This window comes from Platalea leucorodia (genome assembly GCF_965183815.1).
Source record: "Platalea leucorodia genome assembly, chromosome: 14".
Lineage (NCBI taxonomy): Eukaryota > Metazoa > Chordata > Aves > Pelecaniformes > Threskiornithidae > Platalea > Platalea leucorodia.
Window position 1 is genome coordinate 2,071,034 of NC_138836.1, and position 18,234 is coordinate 2,089,267.

The following is an 18,234-nucleotide window of genomic DNA, read 5'->3' on the forward strand; positions in this document are numbered from 1 at the left end:
GGCTATGGAAGCACAAAGTCCAGACCACTGCTCCCTCACTCCTCAGCAGGGAGGCAGCAGCCTGAAAGGATGCAAACCAAGAGCGATCTGATGCTGATAACAAGAAAGTGGGGTAAGCACTTGCATTTCTGGGGCAAGAACACAAGCACTTACCTTCCTTTCAAATCACAGAAACTGCTGCGAGGTACCAGCTCACTGAAAGCCAATCAACAAGGAAAAGCAGGCAGGTGGCCGTGAGATATCATGGTACAGCAGATATCATGGTACTGGTCAATCAGAGCTCTCATTTGCATTTCACGTTTTAATACAAACACCCTGAGGGTGCGCAGCGCATAGGATATCCTGCACATTAGAAATGCTCAGGTGCATCATACCGCTTACAGGGCACAGAAGTACTGAACACAAAGCAGGCAGGGAGCGTCCCCCTCCAGCCCCCACCAGCATGACACACAGCCCAGCAAACCCAGCAGCTCTCCCTGCTAGTGCAGTCACAAGCCCTTCCCAGCCCTGCCAAATCCACCGTGGTCTCAAACAGCAGCCGCTCTGCTCTTCAGGAGCTGCGTGCACGCGCCCAGCTCTGCAAGCGCAGCTTAGCCGTGATCTGCACTTTTCTTCCTGTTCCTTAACTGAGTGGTTTCGTGATGAACATTTACTGGAAACTAATCTTGGACTTCAGACTCATTTGCATTGATGGTCCAATCCAAAACTGTAATGTAAGTGTGAAGGAATAGCAGATAGACGCTCTTTAAACTACCATCTACCACATACACACGCTCCCTGCCTAGCAGGGGCAATTTGAAACAGCAAATTCTGGCTGGGCAGAGTCTAGCAATGCTGCTTTAGCTGCACTTTTACAGAACTAAAAATAATCCTGCTGTAGTTTTCACTCCGTGTCAGTTTTAGGAATAGAGGAAGCAGTTCTGTGTTGTTCTTGGAAGCAGCCCAGGTAACATCAGCATAGGACTAAACATAGGAGTCTCTCAAAGACTCCCAGAGGAGAAGATGGCAGGCAGCGTAGCTGGCAACAGACACGCTACTGCACCACGGGAGTGCCCGCGAGCGACGCGGAGCAAGGCGCACAATAAGGTTTCTCTCTCTCCGCTGATTGCTGGCTGTTTGGGGCATAGCAAAGCACCCACAAAAACACTCATCCTCTCCAGCACGGGGAAAGCAGACAGATAAAGAAAAGATACAGAATGAAAGGCAGCAATAATAAGAGGGACTTTGAAAAGCAAAGTCTGCTTAGACACCGAGCTGGCTGCAATGGATACATCAAGAGCTACAGAAGAAATGAGAGGAAAGCTGCACTTAATGCCAACATCTGCCAACACACACTGCCTGGAAAGAGAAACAGCCACATCACAGCAGGCAGCGAGCAGAAAAAGGCAGCAAATCCAGAGGTAATCAAAAAGGTTCCTGAAATACTTGCACACCTGCTCCAGTCTTTACACAAGAGTTCCTCTTTTGCGGTAGTATCGGTCAGGGTAAGGGCAGCCACAAAGGACGGTGGCTGCAGCAGGTGAGAAAGAACAAGTGCAGAGTGTGGCCGGGCTGGGGAGGAAGAACAGCAGGAAGGGCAGGGATTCTTAAACACCCATCCTGACACTTCAAACATGGAGTATTCGGCAAAGCAGGCAGAGCCAGCCTGGTAAACAAACACCGTAATAACGTGAGTGAGAGGCTGCTTGCGGTGACTCCGATACCCTGCTGCCGGTGAGCAGCAAGGGACGGCGCTTGGAACCAAGGAATGAAGGGGACGGGGGAGAAGAGCCACCGTGAGCTCCTGGCATGGGGCAGCTGCAGGTATTCGCAACAAGAGCTGCCCTGCTAAGTCATCAACTGCTAATGAGGCATTTTTCAAATGCCCTAAAGTAAACCTTTCTATATGGCAAACCTAGGTGCTCTTAAGCTGTCCCAGAGGGATCTTTCCAGCCTTTCATCAGCTGCAAGTGCTCTTCCTGCCACAAAAGAGGAGGTGAGCACCCCAGGGTGAAGAAGCCATTCACCGGAGGTGTCAGTTCATTAATAAAAACCTCAACATTCGCATCTCTGCTTTGGAAAGTTGCATTCAAAGAGTAATCCGCTAATTTTCAGGTCAAAACGAAAACAGCGAGACACCTTCCTGCACAGCTGCCTTAGCGTAGGGCTTCCTCTGAAGAACAAAAAAAAAAAGAAAGAAAGAAAAAACAGACGGTAAATTCCAGGTTACCGTGAAAGCAAACCCCTGATGGGTATCAGGAGGCATTTTAAAAGGCTATACTTTCCTTTTGCCCATGCCTAAAGGGAAAATGTCCTGAGGAGAAAATGAGCAGTTGCTTCCTCCTGTGCCCCAGAGGCCGGAGAGCACAGGAGCCTCTAAGTGCACTTACGGCTCCTCCGGAGCTGACCCCTGCTCCGGCTATCACAGCCCGAGCCCGAGAGGCGTGACCGAAGCCAGGTAAACACAGGATGATTGCAACCTTCTGCCTTGCGAACGATAATGCGTCTCTCTTAAGAGTTGTAATCTGCAGGATGGCTGTAAGGAAAAAGCACACAGTGCGGGAGATTTTTTTTGTCCATGTGATTTCATTTTCTGGAGGGAATGAATGCACTGAGGTGTGGACTGGATGGGAAGATGAAAAGATGCGTCAACGGGCTCCTCTTTTTTCCACCTTCAGTAAATATCCTAAATGTTAAATTACCGCTTAGCTTGCCTGCAAACATCAGGGAAAGGGAACTTGAGCTAGATCTAGCAAATGCCCAGGTTTAGGAGCTGGTTTGGCTCTTCAGGAAGGAAACAAGAAGCAGCTCAGAGCTAGGCGACGGGGAGCCACAGAATCAGTAGCCTTTTCTTTGCCTTCTCCTCTCAGTTGGCCCTCCATAGTTTGACAGTGGGAAGTTAGTTGGCAAATACCCAATGATCCAGGAGCTTATTTAAATCTGTAGCCTTGCCTGGCTCACAGCAAAAAGGCTTCTTTTACCTTCCTCGTGGGTTGCAGGAGCGTTTTCAGATTGATAGGTAGGAAAAGAGTGGTTATCTTCTGATTTTTCCTCCCTTAATGTGAAGTTGTTCCCGAGCATCACCACCTAGTCATCTCTGCTTCCCACAGCCCACCTTTGTCCTTACACAAAATCATCACTGGTTCCTGATCTGTCCTCCTAAAACTCCCATCCTGTTCTTTTACACATAGAATGAATCAAGAATATCTTAAAAGTTTATCAGCTATTCTCACACCCTCTGCTATCCGATGAAAGATAGCGGTCTTGCTCCTTCCTTCAAGACGAACAAACAAGCAGAGGTCAGAATGTATACATGTAAGAAATGGCCACAAAATATTAGTATCATTAAGTCCTCCTATATTTTCATACAGCCATTACACATCCAGAGTAGCATATTTATTTGTTGTACCAGTATATGTTGATACAATATGTGGTGTCATATCACATGTGCCAAACATTTTTTTAGATAATAGTGGAGCACAAATATATTCTTTGCTTTACAGAATTCACCCTTCCAACTGTTTCTGTAGACACGTAAGTTGATTCAACAGAGCAAAGTGGGTTGAATCATCCTCCGTCCTCTGTGGATTCAGTCTCTTGCAGAATACGGGCTTCTCACCAAGACTGCTGTACGCTTGAATATAACTGCCTTTGCAATGATTGTTTAAACAAATAAGGGAATAGAAAACAGAAGATTTGCTAGAAGCTTCAATTTTCATAGACTGCAGTTCCACCCCTCTGATTCAGAGCGGTATGGAAAACCCCTACGAGGCAGCTGTCAGATTGTTTCCCCCTTTCCAGGCTGCACACACTAGGCCCCTTTTTTAACACTTCTACTCAATTGCTTTTCAGATTTAAACAGTTGGAGGCGGGAAACTGGGCAGCAGAATGTTCTTCCTTTTTCTGAGAGCTATTTTGCATTCCTTAGCAGAAACAAGAAGGCAGTTTTTAATTTAACAATGACATTTTGCAGGCTATTAATCTACTTCAGGGATTACACCTCCTGAAATCTAAGCATTATTCACAGTTCCAAAAACATATGAGAAGGAGTAACGCCACCAAATACATTTGCATTTAGTACTGTAAGTCATGTTCTTGCTTAGGATAAGGCACAATATGACCCATAGTGGTGTTTTTTGGGTCTCATCAGAGAGGGTGGCAGACATCATACACGCAACAGCATGCCGTTTCTTGGGGCAATGTTTCTTACAGCAGGCGAGTGCTAGAGAGGGATTTATTCTTGTTCTAAAGCAAATTGTACATCAGTATGCTACAGCTCTGTCCAGCTGCAGCTGCCGCGTTAGTGCTCAGACTGCCTGAAATGGCATATCCACGCTATAGAACGGTACAGATGTAGCCAGCAAAGCCAATGTATAGGCCACTCTAGGCAAAAGTTTCCCTTTGCTACCTACATCTTTGGTCCCGATTATGCTTTTTGTCTTTCTTAGCACTCACCTAGTTACTTTTCAAAAGATGTCCGATCCCTGACTCCTACCAAGAGTGCTTCCCTAGTGACCCAGGGTACATGAAGCCTCCACCCTGCCACATTCCTACTGCACAGAATGATCTTTCGATTAAGACTCCGGGCTAACCGTCAGCACAGCTGGGTTCTGTTCTTCCTTCTGCCACGGATTTTTGCATGGCAGTCTGAAAATCGGATGCTCCTCTGTGCCTTAGTTTCTCATTTCTATAACGGGACTACCAACTCCCTACCAACTGTAGGCGTTGTGAAGATTATAATATCCACCAACCCACCTGAACACTACTGGAAAGCACAGAAAAAAGAAATGTGTGTTGATACCTGCATGATTCAGGCAGCTCCATCAAGCAGATCATGGCTCTATGGGGACCACTGCCTTTAAAACATGCCGGGAAAGGTACCAGAAGGCACAACGAACACAGCTATTAAACGTGGTTTAAATGCCACCTGACACGAGCTTGGCAGCCACAGCTTAGCTGTTGGTGGTCTCAAATCAAATGAAACAAGCAAAGTCTTCAGCACAGCAGTGCCCAAATTAATGGACAGAGCAATAGTCAACAACTGTCTCCTTCCTCCATCTGCAGCAACAGTATGAAAGGCAGCCCAGACCTCCCCCTGCCCCTGGACAAAAGAGCTCCCACAGTTTGGTAACGGGGTGCCTGCAGGGGCTCCGGTGTGGATGCTGGCTTTGAGGCTCCCCGCAGCTCATCGCTAACGGGGCCTGCAGACTTACACTGCAAAGAGACACAGCTGCAGGAGCACAGACCTCCGAGAGATCTGGCCAAAGCAGCGCTAATCAGCCGCCTGAATCACCACTGCATTTCGGTGTGAACAGAGTCCATTTTAATCCAGACAATGACATTCACATTTTATGCCCTCCGTAAAGTACGGAGTAAGATGCCAACAGGCACGATCAACCTTTCCACACGGGTAACGCAAAGCCCAGTGCTTTGCTTCTCCCTCAGCTAGTAGCAGCTCAACGGCAGAGAAAGAGGCGACTGCTCCCCAGGTAACAGCCCGGTTTTGAATTGTACATTCCCCAGTCTGCCTCTTTGGTCCTGTTTACAGCAGCAAATCCCCAACCATAGTTACCTGCCCCACTAGGCTGCTGGCAGGATGAGGCAGTGTTTATGCAGTGCTTTGAAGCTTACCTGTACTATGCAATTATCGAGCTTTAATTACTGTAATTTATCCAGTTACGGTATTCCTCCAAGTTCAGAGAGCAGTTAGGGGTCCATATTTATTCTGGATTCAACACACAGCATACTGCTTTATGCCAATGCAGAGCTTACTCCAGAGGATGCTAATCCCCTCCCAGAGGCCAGCAACGCTCAGAAATCCACAGAACTTCAGCACATCTTTCATTCCCCCGTTAGTTTCCTTCCTATCCCCACTTCTTTATCTGAAGACTTTGGGGACTAAAACTACGATACAGCCTAGCAGGTGCACTGCCAGACATTTCAAAGGGATAAGGAGGTTCAAGAGCTACAGATCAAAGCACACAGAAGAAAAAGACAAAGTCATGAGGCAGAGGGACAGGAAAGCAGTAGCTAAAACCATGTTTGGCCCCTCCTGTTGGTTCTAGGGTTAAATCTGCAGTTTAAAACAGAGCTGCTTTCCCCATCACCTCCAACACCAAGCCATTCCCTAGCTAAAATCATCATTCACTGCTTCACGTCCTGCCATAACCTCTTTCCTCAAAGCCTCAAAGCTCTTCATGCACCATCACATCAGGCAGGATGCAGGCTGGGGAGGGACAGAGGGAAAGCCATTTTGAATTTAAATGTTAAGGGAGAGAAACTTACTTTGCGGCATTTGCCTTGGTGGGGGATCCAGAGATCGGCCTGCTTGAAGAGCATCTGGGCTAAATTCCTGCACCACTTCCCCAGCAACTTGCACTGCTGCTGCCCTCCAAAAATGAGAGAGCAAAGAGGGAGAGAGAGCAAGACTGTGCAGAGCCCAGCGCTGCAGAGAATGAGACAGAAGCAGCAGAGTGAAGCACCCGCCTGCTGATTAATTCAGCCTGTTTCCAGTCATGCTGCAGATCCAGCAAGGAGGCGGTGGATGGGGGTGGGGGATGAGGGATAGAAAGGGGGAAAAAAAAGGCAGAGAGGGAAGAAAGTTTGCCCAGGATAGCACCAGATGTCTGTAATAAAGATCCATTCATCAGATGGAGCCGATGCAGCCAGAATCCCTGGGTTCCCTGTCTGTAGAGATGCATATGAATGCACAGTAAGGGTTGATGCTGACAGACAGGGGTCTGTGGAAAAGCAGATGGCAAATTACACAGGACAAAGTGCTATAAAATATACTACAGGGGAAGGAACACCTGAGCAGGCAAGGAAAAGGACTAGATTGAGACAGAGAGACCCAGGAATACTAACTCCCTTACATAAATCTAGGAGAGTCTTCCAGATGACTCCACAGCTTTGGATTCAAGCTCAATTTAAAAATACAAGCATTTGCTATTTAAACAAGTTGAGGTGGTTACAGGTCCAGTCTGAAGTGTTCCCTCCCTCTTCTCTTGTTAATAGAGAAAGCAGCAAAAGCCCCTCTCAGCATCCAATATTCATACATCCCGAGCCACACAATCTAAGCCAAAAGGTGCACGTAAATTCTTCATAGCCATGCACCACACCTGGGGCTCCCCGTTTACTGCCACCTGGGCAGGGGCACAGAGAAGGCAAAGGATTAGTGTAGATAGGGAAGGGCTGGGTAGAACAACCGGTAATGGGATGAAAAGACCTTTGGAAGTGAAGAAGGAATGAGCCTTCTCTCTCACGCTCATCTTTTACAGGAATGCTTCCTTCTCATTGTTGGAGGGAAGCACCTTTGTAAGTGGGTTTTTATATAGCTCCTACTTCAGTGCTGTCCTAATTCTGTCTGGGGCTTCCCAGTTCTGCAGAGCAATCACTAAACCAATTACTTTCATTCTACATAGAAAGGGGTAAAGAACTGGCCCAGCCAAGAACCACGTCAACAGCTTGCCAAGGATTACAGCCGGTCGGCGTGGAATGGAACAGACAGGCGCTGGAAAGGCTTCCAGTCTCGGCACATCACGTCGCTTTGAAGACCACGTACAGGTGTCAGGATTCGCCCACCTCCCTGGCCAAGCTCTTCCTTTCCTTCCCTGAGATTCAGATGCCTGAATAGGCAGAGCCCATATTCTGTGTTTAAAGCCAGAAGTGCAGAAATTAGGAGGTCGCAGTATTTACCGTAAACCCAACGCAGGCTAGACCTAAGACAACTCCTGAAGGAACTAGTTATCACCTCTGTCTCAGCACTGACTTACACATTGGTATGTAATCTCACAAAGCTCTTAAAGCCAAAGTTGAAGGGAAGCAGACACTGCATTTAATGTCACTTCAGGAGAAAGCGGGGGAGAAAGAGGCAAGACATCCTTCATCCTTCTGTAGGGCATTTTGTTACCTAGACAACAATTTAAACCGCAGAGAGGAACAAAATGTCCTAATGGCACGATTTTTCCTTCCTTCCTCTTTTCCTGCTTAGAAACTACTCACCTACTTGCTTCAACACAAATAAAAAAAGGTAAGGAGAATAAAGAAAGGATCAACAACAACGTGGGGTTAGAATGGGCAAACCCTCACACAACATAGACGTGTATGTACAGCCCCTTCCTATCTTGGTGCTTGCTGAGCTGTTTCCCATGGCTGTGCACCTTCTGGAGACTCGAATGAATATGAATAAAACAACTTGCTAGCGACAGTGCAATACCAGGAATAACCCTTGTGCTTCATGCAGTTGCAACACAACTTTCTTCCAGCTCTGAACCTCCAGCTTTGGTTGTGAACACAAATGGAAACGGTTCAAATTACCTCTTCTTGTTTACCCCACTGTTTTTGACTTTTTTTTTTTTGACTTTGCTCTACAGGGTTTTGTGCAGGGCAGTAATTTGTACTACGCAGCTTCCTTCTGATATCAGCTGGTATCATAAATTGCATCTGGACATGCATTTGTGCTTTAAATAAAAGAATGAAAGAGCAGAAGCTGTAAACTTGAGATCTGAAGGTAAAACTGTGGGTTGAAATAAAAAGCTGAGTATAAAGGCAGGGACTGAGACCCACACAAAAACTGCAGCACAGATGAGAGACGCCTGTGGAAAAAGGATCAGTTTGTGAAAAAGCCCTTGGAAGAAGAGCTGAGGTTTTTGAGAACAGCAGGGAATAAAAACAGAGATACAGTTACTGGCAAGATAAGAAGAGGCAAAGGACTTGGGCTGCTTTTCAGTCCAAAGGTAGGGCTGCAGCTCGTTAGGCATCCCGGAATACGATAGCTCAGGAGCAACAGTGCTGCAGCTGGAGCAATGCGGAGCACAGCACCGGCTCCCCGAATACGTTTCCGGGCTCTGGCCAGGAGGCACGGCGCTGTATCCAGGCTGCAGCAATTACACTGCGATAACACAGCTCAGTTGTTATTGGTAACTGTGCATGATGTCAATAATTTTTAATAGATGGTGTTGCTGCAAATACGGCCTATGTCTGAAGTAACTCAAACTCAGGAGGCAAACACTGTCCTGGTGAAATCAATCCTGCTGTCTGTCTTGGTATATGCTGAGCGGGCCTGGGAGCAGGGATTCTGACACCTTTCACAAGTATTAAATTCACTTCAGAAATACACAGAAAATCAAAAAGTCAGGAGAGAAGGGGAAAGAACAAGATATCAGCACATTTAATTTAAGAAGGTTTTGGCACTGCTCCTAAAACACTCCGCCTTTCTCTGCAGCGTCTGGCTTCTGGCAAAAATTGGAAGGCGGACTACATTACACCTGACAAACTCTGATCCTCAGCCATTTCTGACAACGGAACTGTATTAGCTGACTGGAGCCAGAGGACAAGCCTCTCATATTCTGAGTGACAGACGTCTGTGCTGCAGCAGTGCTCCAAGCACGTCTTCTGTTCCAGGAGTGCTAACTCTTCATCACACACATATATTAGAGCAAAGAGATTGCTTTCAACTAGATTTGGGACTGATGTTTTCACTTGGGTTCATTTTATTTTTAGCATTTTAAAATAAACCTAGCACATCAAATTTACTACTGAGGTTACATAGCAGGTTAATTTGTTCCCTTATCAGCATCTATCCGTCCAAGCTCTTCACTTTGGAAAGGAAGATGGATTCCACCTTAAAGGGGACGAAACAAGGCTCTGCAGTATTGAAAAAAAATAAGAGCAAACTCCTTAACACTAAATAATATACTGCTAACAAGAATAAAACCATGGTCTTTCCTCAGAATCCAAACAAAGTAAGCTGTAAAATGCAGCTGTATGTATCAATGTTTTTTTTAACTCCTGTTGAAAAGAGTGTGATGATCTCTTGCCTTTGCTTTTAATCCCCACTCAGAAAGGAGGGAGAAAAAACTTCAGTTAGGCAGGAGAGGAGACTAGGACTTCAGAAGACCATGATTCCCTCCGTAACCTCCTTGTGCAGGACACTGTCCTAATAGGCCTTTTAGAGGTCTATTACAATACTGTCCACGCTGCTGCCTGTCCAGCAGTTTTATACGCTCTTCCTGTGTTGTACAATGAAGAATGTGATACGAGAAAGAGAGATGAACCAAAGACAGTGACCTACAGTGAAAGTGTCCCCGCTGTGCTCTGCCACGGCTGCAGCAACGCCAGTGTTGGTGCTCTCAGATCCTACACAGAACACTCCCCTGTATAGAACAGTAATCGCGTCATCTCTTAAAATGATCAATACCAGATTAGCCCATGACGTCATTAACAAGAGAATAAATAGATAATTATCCTCACTGGAATGTTACCTCCATAGTAATACAGCAATTTGATATAAAACAACATAGTTCAAACACGTCCTCCGAGCATACCAGCGGTGAGAGGTTCAGGCATGAGGAAACCCAGGCCTTCCTGCTCTAGCACGCTACAGAACCAAAAACCTAGCAAATAAGAAGCCTAGTAGGTAAGTGCAAGAGCTGATGTGAAAAACTGAGTACCTTTTAAGTCACTTACACTGCTGTAGTAAACTTTTAGAGCAGGTCTGAGTCTAGCTGATTAGTGGGTACTTGGTACTGATGAACAAAAACACTTCTTGATGCTGGAAGCACTGTAAACAAACCAGCAAGAAAGGGATGCACACAGAATAACAGAGACAGCAAACATGACCGGGCAGACAAAGCTTACAGTGTGGTGGAGAGAGGGACACCAAAAAGGAAAGCCAAGAATGTTCTCTTCCCAGTCAGCTGAGAGCTTGGCTCCACTGGTCTCAAACTACCTGTCCCATTTCTGATTGGGATCCAGAGTTAGGACCAGTTCACTTTTTTGAGTGAGAAGTACATTTAATACTGAGGTGGCTGCTGAAACATGGCCAAAACCTAAGTGACCAGCAGACTACTCACTGAAGTGATCGAAATCATTTTACTTTTGGGAAGCAGTAACATGTGCCAAGTTTACAGTCTCCTGTCAGCCACAGTAGATAGGTCTTTTTACCTTCTATAGCAGCTATTCATGAAGATCTCTCTCCTTTTTCCTTTGAAGCTCAAAGCATGGCAAGATAGCAAGAGACAGCTTGCCCCTCCATACAATATCTAGACTTATCTGGCACTTTCTAAACCAGATCTAGAAATACTATCCTGCAGCACACCCTAGGAAGACACGCAATTGCCCAAGAAATACATACACTTATAATCAGTAAAACCGGACTCAGATGACTTCATCACCTTAGTTTATTTAAAAAATCTTCTCAGTGAATTCAGCCTCTCAAATAAAGCCAAGCTAAGTGTCCAGGGGACTGAAGCCCTACTTTCAAGCTCAAGAAAGACAAAGCACATGTGACAGCATACACTTTACCTATGTTGTTCCATCATAGTGCCTCAGTCCCAGCTTGCAAAGGACTTACCTACTGCCACCAGCAAATACATCCCTGGGAATGTGAAGGTGACAGAACTCTGAACTTTGATAACAGCCATGGAGTATACCATCACATAATAATGCCAAATGGTGAGTCTTGACCCAAAAAAATGAAAGACATTTAAAAGGATTCAACATGTAAGTTGGGCATGACCCTTATGAAACCTACCTGACACTTCTCCTTGAGGTCCATGGCCATGCAGTTCTGTGAGCATGTCCAGCAAAAGGGGATTGCTCCTCAGGGGAGAATGTCTCCTAGGTAGAGATGAGCTTGGCTACCCTTATCACATCACCATCTGTGGAAACAAAAGGGGAAGCAGTCAATCTCCCCATATCACTCCCTGCAGGACAAGAAAGTGATGGAATTCACAAAATTCAAATGACAGGATTGGTCTTTAAAAAAAGGCGAACTGGGGAGCTGAAAGTGCTTCTAATGGAACAGCAACCCTCCCCTTACTCAGAACTGATCCATTAGCTTAACTCCCCCCAAAAACTGGCAGCAATAGATGAATGAAGTTCCCTGCAGCTCAGAGTAAGAGTATTATTGCAGCCCTGACACACTTTTGGGCAAGCCTCCAAAAAAAGCTGACAAGGCGCTGGATTCCACCAGGTGTTGGAGCATGCTGTCACCCATGGCTATTTGTCTTGCTATTCTTATCTAGGAGCTTTGTCCAGCTAATCTCTAATGGAGCTTGCAGTAACGATTCTTCCATTTGCTGAACAACACATCCAATCTTTGACAAGGGCCGAGCATGTATCATCTGACCACCATTCAGTAGGCCAGAAGTCATAAAAACAATTCCAGAGCACCAGGAAACTGGGCTTTTTGCCTTTTTTTTTTTTTTTTTTTAGCAAAACTGGGACTCTAACAGAACTGAGGTAGGAAGCAGCTCTGGAACTCACATCCTTCTTCTAGCCCATCTCCCTCTTGATCTCCCAATGTCTTTTCTGGTCAAAACAAAGGATCTGTGTACATTGCTTCAGAGGATTCTCTTATATATAAACACAATGAAATATTACAAGATAGTGCTGTGATTGATCTTGGGAAAGTCTTTTGGTTGGTTAGTAGCTCCAACTCCATATTTTTTAATATCACACACAAACTCAGGGCTTGGACATATACTTCTTGTAAATCCAAACAAACAAGGAAGCAGCTAGATCTGCAAATCAATCCAAACCACCCACACATTTCCTCCATACAAGAGGACTGGCTTTTGCCAGCTGGGATTTACTACCCTGCTCTATACCATACTGCCTTCCTGAAAGAAGAAGGATTCTGGAGATCCCATCCTTGTGGCAAGTCTACAGTGCTACTCTCCATGATGCTGTATCATGTCAAGGAAAACAAAAGGCATCCAAAGCTTACTCAGAAAGCCACTGCTGCCCCACACTGAGGAGTTAGGTGTCAGTATTTCATCCCATGCAGGCAAGTCCTGCACCCACATGCCAGGAAGCAGCAAGCATTCGGTATTCAGGCTGCTGGTTATCAAAGAGCTGCTTGCAGTATGGCAACCAGCACCTGCAAGTGGCATTTTTTGGCTGCCGGCTGGCTGGCATGAGCCACAAGTCTGGACTCTGCCCTACTTTTCTGTTCTATGACCCTTGTCAATGTGCACACACCAAGGGAATGAAGCTATTTTCAGTCACTTCGTATCCCTGCCAGGCCAATTAGCAATTGCAAAGAGAGGATCAGACAAAGCTACTGGAGCAAAGCTGACACAGAGGGCTGGGAGTGGGAAGGAGGAAAACGTACTTTTGTATGCTTGCACGCAGCAGCTTAGAGCCTCAGTATCTCGCCTTTAACTTGAGAGAGACTTCGATATAACGGAAGGCAAGAGGAGATGATTTTAAGGAGAAAATGGTCACTAACAATAAAAGGGCTAAGAAATAAAGCCGCGATTCTTCTTTTTACTCCCCTCCGACAGAAGATATATTAGTAGATCTACTAAACGATATATGCACCGTGCTCTCACTCCTTCAAACAAACATTAAGCACCTGAATTTCTCTCTGGATCTGTACTTCAAAAGCATAATTATCCGTGACACAACTGGGTAACTGGGAAGCCAAAGTCACAAAAGCAGAACGAGAAAAAACATCCTGGACTGTTTGTGCTAATCCCATGGAGCCCGTATCATTGGCAGCGGTGGGTGGCTCCGGCTGGAGGGCAGGGGGCCGTGCAGGGAGGCAGCTGGGCAGCAGGCAGGATTTGCTGCGCTGCCTGAGTGACATTTCTGGTTTAGGCAGCAAACTGAAATGTGATCCTGAACGCAAACCACACCATGCCTTAAAGTTCAAGGCACATCATCCGCATGCCTGGGAACGCCACCCTGAAGTCCTTCAGCGCCAGGAAGCAGGATACACAACAAGGGTGTGACAAAGATCAAATATTGATTGGAAAGAGTGAATAATCCCTATCTAGAGAAATTGAAAAGCTGTTATAATGAACAATGAGCTTGCAAAAGTAATCAGCGGTGCATGCAGCGCTGCTTCATCATCATACGTGCTCAGGGCTTCTCCAAAATTTGAACAAACCAACCTGAAAGCCAGAAGCAGTTCAGTTTCTCTCACATCCCCAATATAAGGTGCCATCAACGGTCAGATTGTAGACTTTTCACACAGAGAAAGCAAGAAGCCAAGTCTTTCCCGTGCCAATCTGGATATACAACACAAGCAGAATGTTTCATTTTTCAAAGTGGAACTACACTTTTAAAAGGGTTTTCATTTAGAACCAAGAATTCCAAACACAGCTAATTCTAGATGGGTTGGGATATCTTAGTATTAGGACAACTGAAGCAAAAAGCAAAGACGGGCTACAATGAGAAACCATCTTTCCTCAATCCCTGCACCAGTATTGGCACCGGAGCCATATAAAATATGATTCGCATGCCTTCTTTCAGATGCATAATTTATCAAAATAAAAAGTCTGCAAGACTATTGCAAGAATTATGTCATACCAACTAAAAATCTCATATGCGTTACAGAGGTCTTGCAAACACTCAAAGAACAGCTTCACACAGCGAGGGGCTGAAGCAGTTCATGAATTCTGTAGGCAACATGCAGATCTGCAGAGCTGGGCATCCATCCACTCCATCCCCCACAAGGTCCTTGCGTGCTCCCCTTCCAGACTCTTCTGTTTCGGGGACTCCTGTAATTCCCACCACCGGACGTGTCCCTCCATCACCCCTACCCAACACCAGGGACTCGCCACACTCTGGACCCATCCTAGGAGTTTTGGGCACTACTATTTCTTCCAAACTAGAGTTATCTGCCTTCCTCTGTCCTCCCTGTTCTTATCTCTCTTCTGCCTGCCCAGGCAATTACTCACTCATGCCGTTGACAGGTTAAATGCTGCCAGACAGCAGGACAGAAATGAAGTGGGACTGCTTTGCTGGAACATGTTAGTGGGCGTCAAGTATTCAGCTGCAGAGAGAGATGCCTGAAGCTGCGGCTGCTCTAATCATACACCGGAGGCTCCAAGTGCAGCCAGTTTACCCCTTTCACTTTCCCAGCACACTCCATCCTTCTCAGGATTCTCATGCCTACAGCAGTCCGTGAAACATGGAAATGGCTGGATGTGGCGTTCAAGTGTCATCATGCCGCATCCAGCCTAAGAAATACTTCCAAATCGTTCGGTAGAGTGAAACCCAACATAGGGCCCACCAACTGAAATAACTCAAGCCAATGCATACAGCACTACCAGCAAGCTAACTTTCTGAAAATCCAGTATGCCGAACTCAGGCAATAGTTAGCCCATGGCCATGTGGAGAGGTCTGCAATGCACATTAGAATATCTTTATTTTATATTTATAAGGATGAATGAGTTCAGTGCTCGGGTTGCCATGTGTGTCTGATACCCAGACCATTTCAAATCTGAAAAATACATTGCCATCACCCCAAACTCATTTCTGTTTGGAAGTGCCCTGAGCGAAGAGTAAGTCTTGTAGCTTGATCTGAGTATCAACAAGTGTTTGAAACATCCTTCTGAGCGGCAGAAGCAGAGCTTTACAAGGGTCCATTCAAACTTTTGTTTACCTTATCATCTTTTGCATAACACTGTCTTATGCAGTCAGTGTATTTATATAGGTAATAAACACCGTGCTTTCAGATCCTCCTTTGAAATCTAAGGATTTCAAAGCACAACAACTTACCAGACCTCACAACATCAGTATGAGGTATCAGTGTTGAAATTTAATAAGAAACTATACAGCATGATACATTACATACAGAACCTAGAAAACAACTAGCAAAATAGAAAGATCAGATAACTATACAACCTATAGACATGTGCAAAGAAAAATGTGTTTCTGAAGCTGCAAGTCTTTAGGGAGGAAATTAAATCAACTTAATGATACTGTTTTCCCTAAAGTTTTCAATCACTGATGCTTTCATGTTATTTACTGAAAATTCCCAACATAGATTACTCTATGAAGAATGATGGGGAGTCTGAACATTTTTTGCTGCCAAAAGTGAATTCCTCAAGAACAGAAGCCTGATCTGTCACCGAGAATAGAAACACGGGGGAACAGATAATAACCAAAAAAAAGCAGCTGCCTTGGAGAAAATGGCTTAGATTAGAGCTGATTGTTTTGCTATCAGCAGAACCATACGGTGTTCCTACTCATGAGTAGCTGATGTCTGCCTGATAATTTGCACCATGGGCACATTTGCTGATATAGGGGCTTCCAAAGGTGCATCAAGTGATAGTGTCAACTGCTTTGAGACCAATTGAGAGCACAGAATAATTACAGCAAGGGAGCTGGCAGCCACACTTCTTGGCTTCAGTATCTGCTTGTGAAAAAACTCGTCAAAATTTGGGCCAGCTAAACATTCTCTGCCTCAATAACCCTAGATTATAGATAGGGACACGCATATCTGCTTCAGAGAGAAACTGTGAGGTCGATGTATTAGTAGCTGTGAAGTGAGATCTTCTGAACTAATGCTGTATATGTGCTAAGTATTATCAACTCAGTAGTGGACAAATATCTCATTTGTGCATGGCTGTGAAGTGTCTGGAGTGTATTTCACCCAGGCTCTGCTTCCCTTGCGAAATGACAGGAATTAGAGAGAGAGATCTATTCTACATTGAATCAGGAACAGGATTAAACTTGAAATGAACTTAAAATTTGTCTTCCAACTGACAAGTGTGCCTTTTGGGCGTGAAATTAATTTTTGTTTAAACCTTACTTGCTGAGAGGTTTCCAATTAAAAAAATCTCTGACTCCATTCTTTCTTCAGCACAGGACTTGCACATTAGACTTGTTTCAAAGGACAGTGTGGCTTAAAATGAACGCTGAGCAACACGGAGGGAGAAGGGGAGGTGGAAATAGCTTTGGCACACTTGTCGGAGTCAGAACATCAGTTTACTTGCAAGATTAAGATTGGTAAAACAAGATGCTACACAATCAAAAGAACGCATTTATTTTTGTTTTAACTTCTTTTCTGGTGAGTTGAGAAGTAATTGATGGATATGATCAAAAGAATGATCAAACTAGTTTAGTCTACGTTACTGTTTCCACAGGGGCCAATACCGTTTCAAATTAAGGTATAGTAAATCTGGAAGATCTTTGCTGTGTTCATTTTTCCTTACTTGGTTGAAAAAAAAAAAAAAAAAAAAAGAGTGTTTGGCAATTAAAGGATTGCTTTATCTTTTCTGCTTCAGGTACTCTAAGCCTGCCACAGAAAGACACAGCATGTATTTGGTCTGGATCAAAGTGAAAAATGCAACAAAAGGCATAATTCTGAAAGTTGTAATGGCCCCTCCAGCTTCTGCAGAGCAATGAGACATCATCTGCTTTGTGGCACGATGCCTTGAATGACAACTAAAACATTTTACAGCAAATGTAGGGAAGAATTCATTGCAAAAGTGACAGCTGTCATTCATCATGATATTGGTTATTATGGTAATCAGGAGCGTATAACTACCTCCATTTAAAAAAATAATCCTGAAATGGTAGAAAACCACAAAAAGGCAGCAGCCCAAAATAAAACAAAAAAGCCCATGCTGTATTTATAGGACCTTCTGGCAAATCAATTTTTGCTGAAGTACACTGACTCACAGATAAAAGCACAGCTTTTGCTCTTAATTCCAGTTTATAAATAAGGGTGTTATATGCATAGTTTATAGTAAATCTAGGCAAAAACACACCAGTGTTTGCCATTTGAAGATCTTTAACAAATGTCATGCTGATGGGAAGGTGTTTTCTGGGAGTTCCCCAAAGCAGGCCCAGCACCTGAAGGCCATTAACGAGCTCAAGCTCGGACATTCATTCAAAGCAAAGCACAGCCCTTATGTAGAAAAGACACCGATCAGTTCAGTCGATCGTGTATTTTGCTATTCTCACGACAAGCTCCATGAAAGTTTTATAATGAACATTTGTATGATGAACTGTGTCTAGAAATAGGGCAGTGAGCTGACTCACTCTACTGTGAAAGGAAACCAGAGGAGCTTTCTGCAGCTCCTTAAGAACTTCTACTCCACCATTCACTCGAGCATTCTGGACAGAGATCCAAAGTGCCGTATGCAGTGTACAAATGGTCCCATACATTATCACAGACGTTAACCCAACCAACCCAAAGCAAACCCTGCTCTCCACAGGCCTGGGTGCAGGACAATGCTACCCCAGCCCAAGCAGGACTCTCTTTTTGGCCAACCCTACAGAAGGACTTGCCTTTTGGCCAATCCCCCGTGGCCCTGGCCCGGCTCCCGGCCAGTCCCACCCAGCCACAGGGTATATAATCCCTCACACCCCACCCCTTCCTCAGGGCTGTCTTTCTGCCTGGAGCAGTTTGGTCTGTGGAGTGTTTGCTGTGGCTTTTAGCAGCCAGTTTGGGTAGGACTCTCAGAGAAACAAGGGTGGCCTCAAAGATGCAGAGACTTAAACAGTTAGAGC

The 18,234-nt window shown here is 45.1% G+C and overlaps 1 protein-coding gene across 4 annotated transcripts in view; it reads right to left on the reverse strand.

Annotated features, from left to right (window-relative positions):
- TMEM94 (transmembrane protein 94) overlaps positions 1-18,234 on the reverse strand; it is a 53,409-nt gene that overhangs the window by 33,421 nt on the left and 1,754 nt on the right. For 3 of the 4 annotated variants that reach the window (XM_082326917.1, XM_082326915.1, XM_082326918.1), the window contains exon 2: positions 11,513-11,639. In XM_082326917.1, coding sequence (XP_082183043.1) covers positions 11,513-11,542 — 30 coding nt within the window. In that variant the 5' untranslated portion in view covers positions 11,543-11,639. Of the gene's footprint in view, positions 1-11,512; positions 11,640-13,880; positions 13,952-18,234 lie in introns of those variants that run through there. The other variant, XM_082326916.1, reaches the window with a different exon arrangement.